The following is a 19,860-nucleotide window of genomic DNA, read 5'->3' on the forward strand; positions in this document are numbered from 1 at the left end:
TTCAAGAGGCCTTGCCTCAGGCGGTTCCAAAGCATCTCAGCCAGGCTCGCATCGATGGCTCCCTGGAGAGTTTCTTTCACTCTTGTCGGGCCAATCCTTCATATTTTCATTGGAATTATGACTCACACTCTTGGCTCCCCTCCGCTCGCAGGGGCGTCTCAAGGGCCGATTTCCGTCTTCCCGGCACCCACCTTCCCTCCTTACCGCACACGGCTGCAACTCGCCAACTGGTTTGGCGACCTCATTAAGAGGTGCAGCCAAAACCAAGGGCACAGCACCTGAGCTGACTGATTTCCGAGCCCTCCGAGTTGGAAAACGCGGCCATTGTGAGCGGGGAAAATAAACTTACTGCACGCGAGGAAGGAACGCTAGCACCCACAGAGAAAGGCTTGTGTAGATGTGTTGTATTTTTTTGCCAGCAAACATTCCCCACTTCACGTTGAAGGACACACACATTCTCTCTCTCTCACGCACACGCACGTGCACGCACACCCTCTCTCCATCAGGGTGTAGCTGGCCCTGGAAAATCCAATTTCCCTTTGCCTCCCCAGCTCTCCCTTTGGCTGGGCCCTGGTGCCGGAAGGGCGGAACTGGCTTCACGTCCCGCCTCTTGAAGTGCAAGAATATTGCTTTTCCGCGGGACGGAAGGAAACATGCACTTTTGGGAAGGTCTCTCCTCTTTTTGAAACTGGAGAAAGCTGTGAAGGAAAGGCATCGTTCTACCCCACTGGCCCAGGTCTTCGCCGTTTGGATCTACCCTCCGGCCCGCCCAAAACCCTCCTGACCGAAACAAAACCCGAAACGAAAGGCGGGAGGCGCAGGGTAGCGGCAGGGCGGTGGCGGAGCCAGTCCTCAGACGAAGATGTGGATCCTCTCGCGGATGGCCTGTCGGCAGATGGGGCACACATTCAGGGCCACCCCGCACTCCTGGCACGACCCATGTCCGCACTGGAAGATCAGCTTGATCTGGCTGTCGATGCAGATGGGGCACGTGATCCGCTCCTCCATCTGCCGGTAGCGGCTCTGCAGATCCTCCATGAGCTTCCGCTGGTTGGCGGCCTGTGGGCAGGAGCCACCGTCGACCTCGGAGTTGTCTGTCGTGGGGAGAGGAGAGGGTGAGCCGCAGGCGTGGGAAGGCGGTGCGGGGAAGGACACCCCTCTGTGCCGCCGTCCCAAGCGTAAATTTCTGTTCTGCTTAAATTTCCAGCCGGTGTGTCCTGCTAAGACGCAAGGCGGGTTGTTGGGGCAGAGGATGAGGTGCAGAAAACCATCCTCCGGGTCGGGGGGGGGAAGCATGGATCTAATCCACTGACATTTAGAAACCATGATTTGTTTCATTTATAAATCCTGACTTTTGGGGAGCACGGCTGGTGGGTTGTCTGAACTGTGGTTTATCTCTCATTTGTTTCTGCACTCCCTATTCTGGGCGGGGAGAAGAGACAGGGAGGAAAAAGGCCAGGAATTGGACTCACACGCCACACTAAGCCATCATCTGGCTTGTTTTGTTGTGCTTATCACCATTCGCAAACTGTACAACCTCACCCAGGAACCTAAACTAAATACAAGGGCAGCATTTGCAGGATTCACCCAACAAAAAAACGGGTTCAGGGGACATGCAAACAAGCCTTGTAAAAACAGAAGGAAAACTGCACCAGCCCTGCCCTTACATTTCCAATTGACAAAAATGCAACCCAGGTAGAAAACTGGAGGAGGAGGGCAAAGGAAAACAAAGGAACTCCAGACCAATGCTTTCCATCTCACCGTTCCTGCAAGGCCGATCATAATAAATGGATGTTCCCGATACTATCTCCATTCTACACATTTTGGCTAAAAGCAAGGGGAAGCATGCAAAGATATCAAGGGATCACGCTCACCTTGTTTTAACTTCTTGGTAATTGTTACTTGGCATTTGATGCATTTCTTCATTCTTCTGGAACATTCTATTTACAAAGAGAAATTGGGACGGGGAAAAGGATGAGAGAGACACCAGTTTATTTCTATGCGCTCCTCCAGCAGACTCTCTTTCCTTACTTTCAAAAACAAGCTGAACTTAGGAATATGAAGCGAGTAAGAAATAGACGCGGTGGCGCTGCGGGTTAAACCGCTGAGCTGTCGATCGGAAGGTCGGCGGTTCGAAACCGCGCGGCGGGGTGAGCTCCCGTTGCTCGTCCCAGCTCCTGCTCACCTAGCAGTTCAAGAACATGCAAATGTGAGTAGATCAATAGGTACCGCTTCGGCGGGAAGGTAACGGCGTTCCGTGTCGTCATGCTGGCCACATGACCCGGAAGTGTCCTATGGACAACGCCGGCTCCAAGGCTTTGAAACGGAGATGAGCACCGCCCCCTAGAGTCGGACACGACTGGACTTTACGTCAAGGGAAACCTTTACCTTTACCTTTAAGAAATAGATGCTTCAGTCACACTATACGGAAGACGTGGTTTAGGGGCAGAAGTACCTTCGCACACGATGCTGTGTTGACAAGGGTAGAAGAGGATCAGGAGTGCCAGTTCCGAGCAGACCAAGCACTCTGAAGGGGCAGCCACCTTTGCCACGCTGAGGTTTGTCATGGTGTTGGGAGTTGTGCGGACACGTCTCAGGCTGCTTGTCATGGCAGAGCTTTCTAAGGAATCCTGCTGCTCTCTGTAGCCAACAAAGCACAGACAGACAGAAAGAGGCCACGCGAGGTTAGTGGTGACTGGAGAGCAGCATGGCTGTGTCAGTGATGGCTACAATTGAGCAGGATCAAACATCTTGCGACAGCCAAACCCCACTAAACCCACACAAAGCCCATTCAGAGTGCTCCAACAACGAAGAACGTTCCGAGCGAGGGCACGTTCCTGGCGATTGCGGGGATGAAGTCGGCAGCGGATGAAGCTGGGACCGACTGATCCTCACCTGTATTTCTGGGAGAAGTTCTGGATCAGTTGGGCGATGCTTCCATCCAAGACAAGATCAAGCGGAGACTTGCCCCGGTGGTTGGCATAGTTGATGTCGGCCCCCTCCTGGGCCAGGTAGCACGCAAGGGCAGCTCCCATGTTCAGTTTGGCGTTGCCGAGGAAACCAGAGGCCTGAAGCTGGAGGAGGACGGAGAAGGGAAGAACACTGGGTGAGAGCCACTAAGGGGGAAAGAAGGAGCAAGCCGTTAAGGAGGGACTTGGAGAAGTGATTACACCAGTAATGGCTAGGGAAATCTGGGAGTTGAAGTCCACACATCTTCAAGCTGCCAAGGTTGAGAAACCCTGGATTACACAGTCCGGGGTAGAAGGAAGGGTGAGAGAAAAACCTCAGAATAACCCTGCCCCAATTTTGCATCTTGATCTGGCCTACCTCATAGGGCTGATCTGTGTTTCAAGAAGGCACATATACTTGGGTCAAGCTTTTGTTAATATCAGTCAAAATGGCACCAAAAACTATTCTTGAGTTTTCCAAAAAGCCTTTTACGAGCACAAAAATGCTCAGATATTATGTGGGGAACTGAGGGAAGTTTCAGGGGGAAACATGGAAGTCACAACCCTAATCCTGAAACACAAACTGGGGCTGTGGAGTTGTGACACCCCTGTAATGGTATGTGGGAAAGACCTTGGGAGATGGGCGAAAAGACACTGCCTGGGGAACGGTCAGATAAGAGGGAGCTGAGCCCACAGCTGCATAATGAGCGGAGCAAGAGGCTCAGGAGAGGCCTTCCCTAAGTTATTGGGTTATAAAGGAGTTGGGAGAATTGTCTTTTCAGACTTGCAAGATTCTTTAATGTAGCTTTACAATAAAGTAGCATTAGCCCATCTGTTTGTGTTTCCTGTCTGGGAAGGCTGACCCCACCCCCCGATGGATTTGGAGTTCGACTTCCTCCGCCCTGTCCCAGCCAAGAGACCCATGGGGAGCCCCAAAGATCCAGATGCTGACCCGACTTTTCACCTGATCCTGCGTTCAAGCACCTCTCTCACCTTTGAGAAGAGGCTGTCTTCCTGATCCGGCTGCTCCTCGACCATGACAGACACTAGATGTTCCCGCTCCAAAATTATATGCATGGCCGTATCGCCATCCTCGTCTTCTGCGTTGACGTCGGCCCCTTCGCTCACCAACAGCTGCACCATCTCCACGTGACCCTGGGTGACGGCTAAGTGCAGGGGCGTCTGGTTGCGGTTGTTCTTGAGGTTGATGTCGCAGCGGCCCTGGGAAGGGGGATGTTTATTGGGAAGGAAGGCGTGGGGAAGCGACAGCCTTCAATTCCGCAGATCTTCACCCAGTTTTTCCCAGCTGGAACTTTAATCTTGGCAGAGGCTTAAATTTATTTGCTCTTAAAGGGTTATACGGGGTTGAACCAGCTCTCCCTTTTCCTCTTCCAACAGCAGGACCAGCTTGCAGTTTCTTTCAACTCAGGAGCATGGCAGACACTTGCCCCCATTGATGCCAGAGGTAGCCAAGGAAAGCCACAAACCCTACAACTTGCCTGCAAATATTAGTCTTGCCTTGCTAGCAGTTTTGCATCAAGATGCAGCTGGGGTGAATGTTTCAGAACTCCCCACCACCACCATCACCCAGTTTTGTCTGGCCTTAGAACCTGAACAGATCAGGCTTGGTTGGGAGACCACTAGGAGATCCCAGGCCTATAAAGAGACCCGGATGTTAAAAGTCATCATGGAAAAAAGCAGTGGCAAATTGCTTTTATGAAGTTGAGCTTGTCATGAAAGATACTTTAGGATCAAGACTGGGAATGGAGGGTATTTGGGGTGAATCAACTTTCTTTTAGCCTGAGTGTATAAATGTAAGCATATGCTTCCACACTTCTGTGTACCTTCCTTAGAAGATCCACAGGCAACATGAGATTGATCGTGATTTTACAGCAAAATTCAGATAATTTAGGCTTCCATCTTCCCTAAAGCCAGAAACCTCTCCACCCCCCCATGCCCCCAATCATTTCCCCCTACATTTACCTCTTTGATTAAAATCTCTGCCACCTCCTTGTGATTGTTCAGGGCCGCGAGATGCAGAGCGGTGAATCCATCATCCTTTTTGGCGTCCACCAATTGCCGAGCCCTTGCGAGGATCTTCTTGATCGCTCTGAGAGGTGGAAAAGAAGAGAGCAAAGGGAAAAGAGAAAGACACAGAAGAAAGGAAGAAAACAGTGTATTTAGGGTATTGATTGTCATAAAGAGGGAATATACATTTCAGAGATCCCTCCTGGGATTAAAAAAGCCATATTTTGAGGTAGGAAACCCACTCAAGCCTACAGTGTAGGCCCTGAACTAGGGTGAATATAGTTTTAAAGAATCAGCTCAGCCACCCCCAAACCAGGGAAACTCTGTAGGATCACCCCAGCTGTCTTCAGGCCTTCCAAAATCCTTCAGTGATGCTGCCAGATACCAAAATATTCCCTGCCTTTATCATGGCACCTTTAGAAACACATCTAAATGTCCTGTAATTTAAATGATGAATGCAGGCCTTTGAACTTTATTCAGACCGCTACCTCTTTAAGTAAGTAGCGCATTCTTTTCGGATTTCCACACCAACCCCTTAAAAGCAGGAAGCCTTTTATGCCTCTAGGTCCCTTGCATAATTCTCCTGGGAGGCAAAATGGCCTCTCTCTTCCTGCACAGAAGTTTGATGTGTTGGCCAACATTCTGTGGCAGGTGGCTTTCCCTGGGATTTTGAAGAGTGACTGTCCTGATGTCATGGAAGTCAACTCTAATCTTGTCATGCTTTACTCATCCCTTGCTTACAGCTTGTTTCCCTTCAGGGCTGCATGGTGTAACAGGTTGAATCCTTGTTGGTTCTGAATAGTAAAATCAATGCCAGGAACCTCAGTGAGCGCTTCAATGATGCATTTAAAGTCGGCGGTGATGGCGTAGTGAAGGGGGGTATCACCGGCGGAACCCTGAAGGGACAGAGGGGGCGTTAACACAGTGAAACGGTGGCAAGGATCAGAAATTCTCAACATGTGTTACTTTATGCTTTAAAAAACGCAGCCTTTCACTGAACCCAAAAACTCAGTGGGTTCAAAAAAAGCTCTTTTTTGGATGGGAGACCACTCAGAGAGCCTAGGCTCAAGGGCTTCCTAACTTTTATCCCCAAACAGAAAGACTCACTGGCAAATTCACGTCACAGTTGAGCTCGCACAAGGCTTTTACAGCCTCCGTGAAGCCATGATTGACGGCGACGTACAGGGCCGTGCACCTGGCGTTGTTCAAGAGATTCGCGTTGGCCCCTTTGCTGACAAGCATCCGGGCGACGTCTGCTTGATTCCTGGTTGACACAAAAGTGGAAATGGCAAAAATACAAGGGAGGTGGGAGAATTCTAGTTGGGAATAAAATCCTTCTCCTGTTACAGTCATTTCTTTATTTTCTTTATGGCTGGGAAGGGGGAAGAACATTCAGCCATCTTCACCATCCACCCTCTGCTTCTCCACTGCCCCATCACCATTGTCACCATTAACGAAGAGTGAGAAACAGAGAGCCGAAAGGGCAGCTGCTTTGGACTCTCCTCAACTGTCATCTAGCTGGCAACCATCCCATCATGCTCCTGGAATAGGTTCCATCTTAGCTGGACCTCTAAGTCTAAGAACTCTAAGGACATTTGCTTTTTTTTCCCTCCTCCCTCCCCATCCCTTCTTCCTTTCATGTCATGCCATCTGAATTGAAACCCGGGGAGCCTTGGAGATGAAAAGTGCATGCCACTTATTAATTAATTCCCTGATTTGGAAACCTCCTTCTTTTAAAGACCAGCCGCTTCTTTTGGAGAAAACAGTCTTCCCCCATGCCCCTTCTCGAAGCTATGTTCCCTGCAAGAGGAGCATTGCCCCATAGCTCTTACCCAAACGCTCCATAATGAAGGGCTGTGTCACCTTCCTCATCTTGCAGGTTAATACTTGCATGAGCCTGCAGCAAGAGCTTCACCACTTCCACCTGCCCCACATAAGAAGCCACCTGCAAAGCGGTCCTGCCCTGGTTCTGCACATCCACCTGTGGAAGAAGTTTAGCATCTGTTTACAGGACTGGCCAGCCGACCCTGTCCTGGCTCATTTAATGGCACAACCAACACTGGTCCCCTCCGTTCAGCTAATTCTGGATTAAATGTATTAAACTCCTTATTATTAAATGCCAAATGCATTATTCCTGGCTTGGCTTCTTTTTGATCTTGGCTGGACTGGGGCCACCCAGAGCCATGCCAATTTGTGGCAGAGACCAGGAAGTCACACAATACAGAGAACCAGAAAGAGGGGTGATTTAAGGCGGTGGTTCTTAAACCATTTGACCCAATTACCCCTTTTCCCAGTCTCAAATAATGCCCCCCCTGCAAAAAAAGCAAAAAGCAAACTGTTGTTTTGCACAAGCATTGCAGCAGCGGCAGTCCCAAGCCGGCTCCTCGACTCACAAACAACAAATTGCTCGGTTACCCCCACGATCTGCCCGAATAACCCCCAGTTTAAGAACTACAGATTGAAAGGTATTTCTGCCCGACTCCTCTTGTATGGATCTCTCTCTCCGGAGAGACTCGCCTGCCTCCTGTTTGGAGGTCATTTTTTACAGCTCCGGCAACATTTTGCACCTTGCTCTTGGGATGGGCCAATGCGGGCGAGGGAGGGGCCCTTTCCCCAACACATCTGAATCCAGAGCTGACCCAAAGAACGTTCCTCAGAAGCCACTTGCCTTGTCGGGGTATTTCTGGATCAAGTCCCGAACCTTGCCAGCGTTCCCGTGGGCTGCCTCAACCACCAGGCGGCCGGGACTGTCGGCCTCGATTTTTTGGGAAAGTAACCGCCCCACCACGGAAGCCAAGGAACCTGTCAAAGAGGAGCAAGAAATACAAATATGACGACTTCTGGTGGGCAACGGCCGATGAATCTGTTCCCTTTTTTGAAGGGGAGCTGGCAGTGCAGACCGTTCTGGGTGCAGGCAGGACCCCTGTAGCCTGAAGAATTCTCTGGAGGTAAGGAGAGTCCTGGAAATCACCCCGTTTGTTCTCCAGACAGCAGTTCCTCGGGGGGGGGGGTCACGGAACAGAGTTCCCGTGATCAATCTGTGACCGGGACAACTGGGAGGCGGGTTGTCACCTTGTTTGTGGCTGCGCTGGAGCCCAACAACACACTAGATCGGGCCACCCCATTTCTAAGATGCTTTAATTTTATGTTTATTCGACATTTAAGAGAGGCTTTTTACAGTTAAGAGAAGCTAAACCTATTGGTGATTTTCATTATCTTTTGTGATCTTTAACCTGGACATTTGCCTCTTGTAATATCGTGTAAAATTAAAAGTGAAGGTTGCTGTTTTTTTTATTGCTTTTTTTTATAAGTTACGTTTTGGAAATATTGAAGACTTCCCTTATTTTAACGAATCTACCTATGTGGAGCCAAAGTCTGTCCTTTCTGCCTTTATGCTCCTATGGGAAAGTTTTTTGGTTATTACTTTCTACTCTGTTGATTGGTCTATCTCCATGAATAATTAGCCGTCGGATCCTTTCACTATTCTATTAGCAAAACAACTTATGCTCTTTAAAAAAATAACTTCCACGTTCTGAATGGTGTTTACTTTCCCGGGCCACTAGAGGGTGCCATAATCTACTGTGGTGAGACACGGAAGAAATTAAACTGATTCTTGACGAGTCTTGTCTTAAAGTCATGCAGTTTTTGGACAACCTCTCAGAAGCTGCGGATATTGAAGTGTGCCAGCGGTTGGAGAAAATTGATAATGCTGTGAAATACCCAAAGGACAAAGCTGATTTCGAAAGAAGACAATGGGGATTAGGAATGTGGAGTTAAAAAGAGAACTGGAAAAGATCGAAGTGTTGGAATTTAAAGAAAAGAGAGAATTGGATCTAAAAAGGGAAATGGGAAAGACTGTACTGGTGAAATATGAAGAAAAAGAACTTGGTTTAAAACGTCGGAAGATACCAGAAGAAAATTTGGACTTTTTAAGGCAGGATGAAGAAAAGATGGAGGTGCAAAAATAAAGTTCATTAGAGTTAAAATTGGAGTAAGAGATTGATGTAGGTTTTTTTATGTTACACCTTTGCTGTAGAAAGTCAGAAGTCACTCTTTATGTATTCTTTTCTTATTTATTTCTACACCTTTTTAGTCTTATTGTCCAGTCTTGTGTATTTTTTATCTACAGTATGTTCTGAAAATCTAATAAAGTTGTTTTAAAAAAAGAAAGACAAATATCACCAGCAGGTTGAGACGGCTAGCGCAGGGCCTGAGGGCCTTCTGCCCCTGCAGCGATCATGTCTGACCCCACTCGACTCCCACACGATGATCTTCCCATTGCTGGGATGAGCGATATCTGAAGGCACGGAAGCACCTCTGGAATGTGGAGTGCCTGCTGTGGGTGCACTCACAAAATGGCTGCCACGGGGGGAAGCTTGCCCCTTCTCAAAATGGCTGCCTCAGTGGACGTGGCTAGTCCAAAGCAGTCACTTCCTGGAGGGACAATAAGTGACGGTTTTGTGTGTGGGGAGGGGAATCAGAGGCTTCAGAGATGCCACAGGCCAAGAGGAACACAATTACAATCATGTTTTCACGCACATCCATTTCCCAGGCAATTTTAATTGAAGAGGTTTGGAAAAGTCCAGCACTGTGCAGAGCTCTGGAAGTGCCAAGCTGAGTCTGCACAGATGGGAATATGTCCTGCCCTGCTTCCTGGGATATCGGCCCGCCCTTTTGCCTGGTGGGAAGGTTAAAGATTAGAGCTTGGTGATCCAAAGGGCCCCTGCTTCGTTCGCTGAGCTCCTGGAATATCCTTGAATGTTTCATCACTGCACCTCAGCTGATTCCTGCTGTTCCAAACACTACATAAAGGTGATCCCTAAAGCTCTTCTTGCCACCACCACCCATTTTGCAAAGAACTGGGGTTAAGGCTTCCCCTCACTTTTTGACTCCCTGGTGTCCTGGGTGGTCATAAGATTAGCATCTTCCTCTCTCTGGTAAGCTGTCAGGCACGCTGGGTTGAAGGTCCAGGACTGGCCGGCGAAGGAAACGCGCAAATCTCCGTCCCCAAAGATTTTGATCACCTTACCGATGTGGCCCAGGATCTGCAAACGGGAAAAAGGAAACAACCTTGGGTGATTTCCCCCGTTTGGCCGAAGCGGAGAGAAGGGGAAGCGAGTGAGAAAATGCTGCGGAAATAGAAAATACATAATTTGTGGTTTGGCAGGAGTGGGCAGGACCGATGGGTCTCCCTCTCCTATCAGCCCCTTGGTTCTGTTGAAAAAGTGTCGAGAACATGGCTAAAAATGGTTTTAAATTTAGACCGATGCGAGGAAATTTAAAAAATGGCGGTTAAGGGAGGTGAGCTCACCGACGTCATCTCATCCGTCCATTCCCCGTGACCGGCTTGCAGCTGCTTCACCGTTTCCATGTCGTCGATCACCCGCACGACATCGTCAACCCAGAAGGTGTTAAGCTACAAGGGAAAAGAAAGGCAAACTCTTCCACATTTTCTTTCTTGGGATTTGGGTATGTCAGAGGAATGGAAAGAACTGATTTTTTTTCCCTTAAACAGGTGAATTCTCTCAACTCTGCCAGGCTCAGCTGAACCAGTTAGAGCAGTGTTCTCAACCTCAGCAAGTTCAAGATGGGTGGACTTCAACTCCCAGAATTCCCCAGCCAGCATCCTCACAAGATGAACTGTTTCTGCTGGGTTGCAATTGTAAAACTGCCCTTGAATTAGCATTATTCTGACCGTCTCCTGGGCGTGTCCAAGCAGTTTGTGTATGTGTGTGTGGTTTTTTTTTTTAAATCCCAATCTAGCCAGAGATTTCCTGCTGGTCTCCCATCCCAGTGCTAATTAGCCAACCTTGCTTAGCATTTTGAGGTCAGCGATGATAGGTTAGCGGCTGCTTCCTGGCTCGCTTATGTTTCACTAACTATGATATTGATTAGCCACTCTCATGACATGCTTTGTTCTAGGACCACATCATAGAAGCATTTGGCTATTTTGCCCTGACTGAGGAAGCTGACTTGATCTCCCAACAGGGCCTGGTTTCAGATCTCCAGAAACTTCTAGCTTCCAACGTTTAACAGAGGAAGCAAAGTGGCTTCCACGCTAACCTCGGTTGTTCTTATCTGCAAAATGGGTGCATGGCTCTTTCTGATCAGGTCTTTGTTCTACTCAAAGAATTCTATTTTAAACAGGCCTGAGTAACTCAGATTCAATTCTGCATACAGGCCAGTGAATTCTTTATTTAACTTACGTCATTGATATAATGGGAGGATATTGTCCTATCTTGGATATGCCTAGAAAGATCCACATGAGAAGAAAAATCTAAGATTTGTCCTGCTTCTCCTGAAAAAGGAGGACTTTTTATTCCATGTGTGAAACAGTAACAGTTCCATCATACCAAGCCCAAGCTAAATCTTATCCATCTGAAAATAGTCACCTGTTCTCCCGCGTTAGCCCACACGCTGAGAGATGAGAGCAAATTTCAGATCCTTTGCCCGGGGAATGATCTTTACCCACCTTGGTTAGAGCTCCAGGATGAAACGTCCAACGGGTATCGTTGTTGAACTGGACCCTCACATCTCCTCGGTCTGTGATCCTATGCACTGTTCCTGTCTGGCCAATGAACTTTGGAAGGTGGGTGGGAAGGAAGCAAAGAAAGGAAAGAAATGTGAGATGGGGAGAATGTCACCACTTGGCAAGGAGAAAGCCAAAAACCAACAACCCATCATCCTTGCTGCTTCAGAGCAGGCCGATCATTTGGCATTGCCCTCTTCGTTGAATAAAGGGGACTAAGTGTTCCTGCCCCCTTCCAACAAAAGGATTAGCATTTACACTGCCAAGTAGAGTCTGGGTAAATACAGATCTCCCACCTCAGCCATTTTGGGATTCCAGCCTCCATGGCCTTCCTGCATCTCTCGTAAGATGTCGATGTCTAGGAGGCATTTCACCTTGTCCCCGTGTTGGAACGGGTGCCCCTCTGTGCTCTCCTTTTTCTGCAACTCATCCGGCTTGCCTGGAGGAGGGCCCAGGGTGGGCAGGGAGGAGAAGGTTTGAAAAAACACAAAAATATCAAACCTAACCAGAAGGTTTAAGGTATGGATTGTCACCACCGACCTACTCTGATGCTTCAGATGCGTTCATTCGTGTCCCTTCTCTTTCTCAGGACCGGGAGAAGGGGCGCCCCCCTTTTGCAGCAAACATCACATCGGAATCACCGACCCCATTCTTTCTACCAAGCCCCTTCTTGCGTTCGCTTTCTTGCTAAAAGCTATTTTTCCTTTCCCCCTCCATTCTAAGACATGTTGCCCAAGCCTTTTTTTATCTATCTATCTATCTATCTATCTATCTATCTATCTATCTATCTATCTATCTATCTATCTGCAGGTAGAACTACTGTAACACTCCTATCAATCTTATTTAGGTGTGAATTATGGTGTACATGCGACAGCCACCTCCTAACTTGGGAAGGGACTGGATAACAACCCCCAGAATTCCCAGCAAGCCCCAGCTGATGATTATGGGAGCTGTAGTCCACTGGAGGGGGCCAGAATTCCCAGCAAGGCCCAGCTGAACACGGGGAGGGGTCCAGACTTAGGGACAGCTGATGTATCCTTTGCCTTTAATTTTTTTTTTAAAGGGCACACATATACCTAATTTAGGAAGATGCTCCTTGTAATAAAACCCTCCAGATGCTTCCGCAATACATTTTAGGTCCACTTTCCCTTTGTGACCAACTCGGTAGACGTTTGTGGTACCATCAGCCCAGGTGACACTGGCCACGCTCCGCCCCGTCTCCACGTCCCAGCCACGGATATCAACCACGCGCCCAATTTTGCCATCGCCGCCTGTTGGCAAGAGAAACAGAGCTGCTCAGCATTCAGAAATATGTATATTTTAGCTGCAGAAACATTATTTTTTCTTTATTTAAGGAACCGGCATTTTGGTGCACGAATTTTACATTTCAGCATGAATTTCACCAAAAGCCAGAACCTGAGGTGGAAATACATTCCTTTCCAGAACTTCCTGGACAATATCTGTAACTCCTCACCAATATTCATGAAGTCCATATCTTTAAGGGAGTTTCTGGCAAGTTTTTGCCCAAAGGAGGAAGTGAATCCAAAGTCACATTCTCAAGTTCAGGTTCCGATGCTTTTGAAAAGCTCTGAGTTTAGCTGGAAATTTAATTTTTGCTCCAGATAAAAAACAGATAATCTTGGCTTCTATCTATTTAATCACGGGACTCTGCAAAGTCTCTTTGACTCTTACAGGATAAGGGATAACAAATCGTACATAACACATAACAAATCTAAAAGCTATTTAAAAAGGCTTAGCAAATGAGCAACATGTGAATTGAAAAACAAAAAGGAAAAACCCACAAAAATGTACAAAACCAACTTTGGTTTCATCTCAAGAGCCTGCTGGAATTTAAGATGACTTAATGCAAATGCCATCTCCAAAACTGTTTCTTTTGTGGCTTTACTGAGAAAAATCAGATTGAAGGGCCCAGAAGGGTACATGTCCTCTGATGCATCAGCCAGATTAAGCTCTGCAAGGAAAAAGTTATCCCAGAATCTTATTTCCATCTTTCCTCTAATTCATTTTAACAGACAATAGTTCTATCCACCCTTTACTTTTAGTTTCTTCCCAGTTTCCCTGGCTGTTTTGCTGCATGCTGTAGAGGTTACCACACAACTTGGTCCCCAATTTTCTCCAGCTTGTAGTGGCAATGCGGAAGACCACTGTATTTCGAGCAGTTTAAGTGACATTTTTTGATTTCTCCTTCATACCAAGAAGATTACAGAAGTTTAGAATTCATTCTGAGCTGTGCTTAACCTGCTGGTTTTTCACTCTTGCTTGGAAAGTGGGGAGAAGAGAAAACCCCGTAATTGGTTACTAGCAGTGGCTTATCTCTATAGCTTCCCAGGCTCTTGGATCATATCATAAACGGGTGCCCCAGACCCTGGGAACTCTCCAGCCAAGGTCAGATCCTGCAGTCTCAGTACCATGAAAACACAGTCACAAGGTTTTAGTGATAGACTTTGCTAAAAACCTTAGGATTGCCTCTTGAGTTTGAAGCTTGGCCACAGACCCTGGTACCGGGTGGTGTGTGCAAAACTGGCTTGGGGACACTCCACTGTCGTTTAATGAGATGTCTTATCATCCGGCTTGGTCTGCTTTCTTGTGTTTCTGTTTAAATTGCCCGCCAATAAAGCTCAAAGTCTCCTTCCTTACTGGTGTGGTCATTGTCTCTGGATCTAAAAGAACCAATTGCCTGGGCACCTGATCACTGCCTTGACACTTGGCAAAACACAGCTTTATTAATATCAAACACACAGTGTGATGTCTGATGCAAATCTCCAGCTTGACCTGAGTCAAGTCAGACGGGCAGCCAGTCACTGGGCTGGGCTACCCGGCTGGCAAAATTGCCTTCTGAATGTCTGATTACTCCCTGCATGCAGAAAGGAAGCATGCAAGGGGTTCAGGTACTCTTGGCATGCTACTTTTCTCAAGCACGGACATTAAAAGACAAAGTAAAAGAACTCACCCTCTATAGGGGAGAGTTTGGCTCTTGACATTTCCTAGGTTTACGAATGTTTCTCCAGGACTGCAAAGGTTAAAAGCTCAATTTGTCTTCTGAGAAAGGGGGAGATTTTTCTCAACTCACCCCTGCAATTGATCTATTCCACAAAGAGATTCAGACAAAAGGTTCTTACCATCCTGGTTTCCCCATTCCCAGTCAGGCCCCCGGACAACTTTGGCATCCTGAAAAATTCCCTTCAAAGGGATGCGTGGCAAGTTCTGCCGTGGGCTTACGGTGACTCTGCAAAGAAAATCATAAACCTCATTTTTTAATCTGTTGGAGGCTAGGCAGATGCTTACCTCTGCAGCTAAAACCGTTTTCCGCAATGATTCAGGGTCATTTAATAAGGCTACTTATACAACCTGTAGTAACCTCAATCAACACTAGAACTGTGGGAAAAAGCCTTTTTCCTTTTCCCCTTCCTCCCTCCCTCCCTCTCCCTCTGCACTATTTAATTAAAAACGACCCCCCAAAAGATAAAAGTCTAGAAAATTAAAACAAAAATTTTGCCTCAGTCTTTCCAAGTTCCAGAAAACCCAGGGGGTATGTGTGTTGAAAAGGAACTATGTAACTTCCTGAGCAAACCTAAGTTGAAACTGAGTAACAGACTTTGTTCCTTGATACATTTAATTTACTAAACAAACAAAGAAAAAATACATTAAGCCCAAATATTTATGAGCATATGCATTTAGGTATGCCAAACCCAGGCTACCACCTTCTGGCCTAATTCTGCATGCAAATTTAAGTGGGGCTTTAAAATTCCCTCTTCGGCTCTTCCGTGTTTTTCTTCTCTGGCCCAGCACCACCTTATGCAACAGCTAAAGTCTACATCCCTGAGGCTTCAGGTCGTTTCATATAAACAGCAGCTGCCTCCAACTTGAAATTTCCCAGCTCTGCAATTTCTGGGTCAGCCTCGATCCAGAAATGAAGCGCTTAATGAAAATGGTGATTAAAGGCCTCCTTCCATCAGCAGCAGCCTTGACGGCTGTTATGGCCATGCAGGATCTGGAAAGGCAGGCCTTGAATCGGATTAAAAACTGGGAGGTGTTTAGCTCAACGCTTGGCTTGTTTCTCAGCCTTATGAGTTAGCAGTTTGATGGGGAGAATGATCGGGCCAAGGTGGAAAAAGACCAACTCTTGCTTCTAGTGTTAATGAGAGCCAGTTTGGTCTAGTGGTGAAGGCACCGGGCTAGAAACCAGGAGGCTGTGAGTTCTAGTCCTGCCTTAGGCATGAAAGCCGGCTGGGTGACCCTGGGCCAGTGTCATGATCGCCATTGCGATGTTTGCGACATCGTAACGGCTCGCATGACAAAGCGCGGATGCGTGTCAATGGCTGGAGAGGTGCGGGCGATAAACCGGACAAAGAAGGTAATGGGGTTGGGAGATCTACGGAACAAACAAGGTCCCATCGCCCGGTAATCGGCCACTGAAGCCCCTGATAAAGAAAGGATCAGGGCGAGGTTTGGAAAGGCGCGTCCGGGCTTTCGAGGAATATCGAGGTCTAATCGCCCGGTAATGGACCATTACCTTGCAGGAAGACAAACAGGGCGATGCCCGGGGCGAATGGGGCTGGACGACCTCTCACCTATCAAGTCTTAATGGCCTGTCACTCCGTGGAACTCGTGGGGCACACCTGGGGAGGGTGGGGGTGGAGCGCTGTTTGGCGCGAGACTATTTAATTCAACTTTGGGCGCGCTTCCCTCACTCTCAGCTTTTTACTGGTGTGCATTCTATTCTAAATAAAAGCCAGAGCTCAAACTTGATTTAGAGTCTGAGTCTTTTATTTGGTCTTAGGCATTCCTTACATAAAGCTGAGAGTCTTTTAAGAACGAACCTTGCTAGCCTCTACCAGGAAATTTTTTTTTTGCGAGAGAAGCAGCTGGCGATGACTGAACCGGGGACGATTCTGGAGTCGGCGCTTCAGAGCGGAGACGCGAAGGACTCATCGCGAATGGGGGAGGCGACCAGACAGCTTCTGGAATCGGCACTCCCGAGATGGGACACGAGCCCCCTCCCTACCCACACTGCACCCCAGTTTGGAGCCTGGAGCCCCAGCCCAGAGTGGAGGGCCCCGATGGAAGAGGGAGTCATGAGTCAACAACACTTCAGGTGGGACGGCGTAGCGGACCCCCGGCTGGGGACATCCCACACCACTTGGAGACTCCAGTACCCCCAGATGCCCGAGAGGGAATTTGCAGGACTGCCGATTGGGCAACAACCGGCAGCACCGAGGATGGACGATCCCGTCACACCGGACAGGATCAGGGCTCTGGAGTCCAAGGTGCAATCATTAGAACACATGCTGCGATCCATGTCAACTGTGGTGAGTGAGCTCACGAAGAGTGCTGCTGCGCAGGGCGCAGGGAGAGGTCTTGGCATCCCACCCACCCTATCGCTGGCCCCAAGAGGAAGGGGCCAGGCGCGGGACTTTTTCCCAGGGCCCCATGGTTTTATTCCGGTGGGGGTTACCCCTACTCACTCACAGGTTGGGGTTTCTCCAGTTGGTGGGATCGCTAAAGACTTTCCAGTAAAATTTGATGGCGACCCCACGAACCTGTCATTTTTTTTAACCAACGCAACAAATTACGTACAGCGATACGGACATTGTTTTGCATCGGAAGGGGCTAAAATCTCGGCTATTGCCACAAAACTTAAGGGCAGAGCCGTGGACTGGTATGTACAAATGTCAGAGTCCGGAGCCCCAGCCCTGGCTACCTTCCACACCTTCCTGGCCGCCTTGAAGCAGTACTTTGAAGACCCCCTGGCGGAGGGCTAAAGGCGCTCTTAAAGAACTCAATCAGGGGCAGAAATCGGTCGCAGATTACACCCTAGAATTTAAGGTCTTGGCAGGGAAGGTCCCTGAATGGTCGGAGGCCACCCTGATCGATATGTTTAAGGATGGCCTCAGTCGAGAGGTGTTGCAATGGGCGCTGTACAGAGACGATCCGGACTCACTGCATGACTGGATCTGTCTTGCCGGGAAGGCTGAACACGCCCAGCGCACCTTCATGCTGGCGACTAAGAGAGACAGGCGTCCTCCCAGCGGGAAAGGGCCAGTGCCACAGTTGGGCCCGACATGGGACGCCGAAAGACAACATCGCTTTGCCCGTGGGCAATGCATCAAGTGCGGTACGGCAGGTCACCGTGCGGCAGAATGCCACAAGGCTAGGACGGCGGATCGCCCACCTAGACCGACGCAGAAGGCTCCGCAGAAACCACCCAACCCTCCCCGACGGCTAACAGGGGCACTAGCGACCCCGGACGAAGAAGAGGACGTCTACCTCACGGGGGATGGGTTGGCCGCCCCGGAGCAGCCAGTGGAAAACGCCTTCCACCTGTCCTAAACAGCGCTGCTGGGCAGGTGGTGGAGAATGGGCGCGATACCACCAGGGTGAGTGCGGACTGTCCCATCCTGGCCATAAAAATTGAACTGAGCTACAGCTCCAAGACCATCGAAGTCAGGCCTTTGGTGGACTCTGGGTGTTCCAGATGCCTGATCCACCCCAACCTAGTCGCTGCGCTAAATTTACCCTGTTTCCCTCTCCCGAAGCCACCCCCCCATCGCAAGACGGACTGTGCCATTGAACTACTCCCTCATGTCCCATTGCCTAAGCCAAAAATTTACCCAATTACACAAAAGGAATTGGCAGCGTTGCGGGACTTCGATAAAAACCTCGCTCAGGGCTTCATTGAACCGGCAAACCCGCCGGTTGGAGCGCCCGCAAGAAGAAGGATGGTACCCTAAGACTGTGTACAGACTATCGCGGGTTAAATTCAGCCTCCTTGTCAAACAAGTACCCCCTCCCCCTCGTGAAAGATATGTTGGCACACTTGTCGACTGGAAAGGTTTTTTCCAAACTTGACCTCCGCAAGGCGTATTACCACATTCGCATCAGGGAGGGGGACGAATGGAAAACAGCTTTTAACTGTCCCTTGGGCTCCTTCCAGTATAAGGTACTGCCTTTTGGTCTTGCAGGGGCCCCGGGGGTTTTCATGCAACTAATTAATGAGGTTCTGCATGACCATTTGATTAAAGGAGTACTGGTTTATCTGGACGATGTCCTGATATACTCCAAAACTGAGAGAGAACACGAAAGATAGGTAAGACAGGTTCTCACCAAGCTTCGGCACGCTAAACTTTATGCTAAGCTTTCCAAGTGCGAATTCCACAAGTCGCGCCTGGATTACTTAGGTTACAGGATTTCAGATAAGGGCATCGAAATGGATCCTGCAAAGGTTCAGGCTGTTTTGAGCTGGGAGCACCCACGCAACCGGTGCCAACTCCAAAGTTTCCTGGGATTCGCAAATTTCTACAGATCCTTCACAAAAGGGTTCGCAGAGATTGCCCTGCCCTTGACTGATTTGTTGCGGACCAAAGGCGTCGGGGAAACGCGCAAGGTAAAAAACCCAGGGGCCGTGCTCAATTGGACTCCCGCCTGTCAGGCTGCTTTCGACCGGTTGAAAGCTCTCTTTACAGCAGAGCCAATTTTATCCCATCCCGACCCCAAACGGCCTTTTGTCCTTCAGGCTGATGCCTCTGATTTTTCAATTGGGGCTATCCTATTACAAAAGGATTCTTCTGGACTCTTGAAGCCCTGTGCCTATCTCTCCCGGAAATTTTCTGAGACGGAAAGGCGCTGGCATGTCTGGGAAAAAGAGGCATTTGCAGTAAAAGTGGCACTGGAGGCTCAGCGTCACCTTTTAGAAGGGGCGACTTGCCCTTTTGAGGTCTGGACAGACCACCGCAACCTTGAGGCGCTCCGCATGCCCAGGTGCCTCAGCCCTAAGCAGATTCGCTGGGCTCAATTTTTCAGCCGTTTTAACTTTCAGCTGAAGTTTATTCCGGGGAAGAAGAACTTTTTGGCAGATGCACTTTCCCGACTGCCCCAGGATGCGGAACCTGTCTCCGACGTCGTGGGGACTGTGCTCTCTGAGTCTCAACTGGGTTTGGCCGCTGTCACCCGGAACCGCGCTCATGAACAGCCTCCCCCCCCCCCCCGCGAATGACTCCGGCACATCCCGCTCCGGGCCGCAGGCAACCACAGATGCCGGGTGGGTTGCGTGCAGATTTTGCCCTCGCATTAAAGTCTGATCCCTGGCTCCTTGCTAACCCTGACAGGGTTTCCATGGAACAAGACCTCGCCTGGGTGGAGGGATGTTTATACATCCCTGACTCACAACGATCAACTATCCTCAGTCGGTCTCATGACAGAAAACAGGCTGGTCATTTTGAGTTTCTCAAATCCCTCCACTTGACCCGACACCAGTTTTGGTGGCCCTCGCTGAGGAAGGATGTCAAAACGTATGTGGCATCCTGCCCTGTTTGCGCAATGTCTAAGCGACCGTCC

General features: G+C 48.9%; 1 protein-coding gene across 1 annotated transcript in view; it reads right to left on the reverse strand.

The window, feature by feature from the left end:
- Positions 1–382: 382 nt before the first annotated feature.
- Positions 383–19,860, reverse strand: part of MIB2 (MIB E3 ubiquitin protein ligase 2) — a 35,842-nt gene continuing 16,364 nt past the window's right edge. The window contains exons 6-21 of the mRNA XM_063317339.1: positions 14,646–14,752; positions 12,582–12,776; positions 11,802–11,944; positions 11,449–11,556; positions 10,288–10,392; positions 9,859–10,021; positions 7,645–7,778; positions 6,809–6,957; positions 6,084–6,240; positions 5,718–5,872; positions 4,932–5,058; positions 3,942–4,169; positions 2,896–3,074; positions 2,456–2,640; positions 1,875–1,940; positions 383–1,094 (exon numbers count right to left, since the gene is read on the reverse strand). Of these exons, the coding sequence (XP_063173409.1) occupies positions 853–1,094; positions 1,875–1,940; positions 2,456–2,640; positions 2,896–3,074; positions 3,942–4,169; positions 4,932–5,058; positions 5,718–5,872; positions 6,084–6,240; positions 6,809–6,957; positions 7,645–7,778; positions 9,859–10,021; positions 10,288–10,392; positions 11,449–11,556; positions 11,802–11,944; positions 12,582–12,776; positions 14,646–14,752 (2,443 nt within the window). The 3' untranslated portion in view covers positions 383–852. The remainder of the gene's footprint in view (positions 1,095–1,874; positions 1,941–2,455; positions 2,641–2,895; positions 3,075–3,941; positions 4,170–4,931; positions 5,059–5,717; positions 5,873–6,083; positions 6,241–6,808; positions 6,958–7,644; positions 7,779–9,858; positions 10,022–10,287; positions 10,393–11,448; positions 11,557–11,801; positions 11,945–12,581; positions 12,777–14,645; positions 14,753–19,860) is intronic.

The sequence above is a fragment of the Candoia aspera genome, chromosome 18 (assembly GCF_035149785.1).
Source record: "Candoia aspera isolate rCanAsp1 chromosome 18, rCanAsp1.hap2, whole genome shotgun sequence".
Classification (NCBI taxonomy): domain Eukaryota; kingdom Metazoa; phylum Chordata; class Lepidosauria; order Squamata; family Boidae; genus Candoia; species Candoia aspera.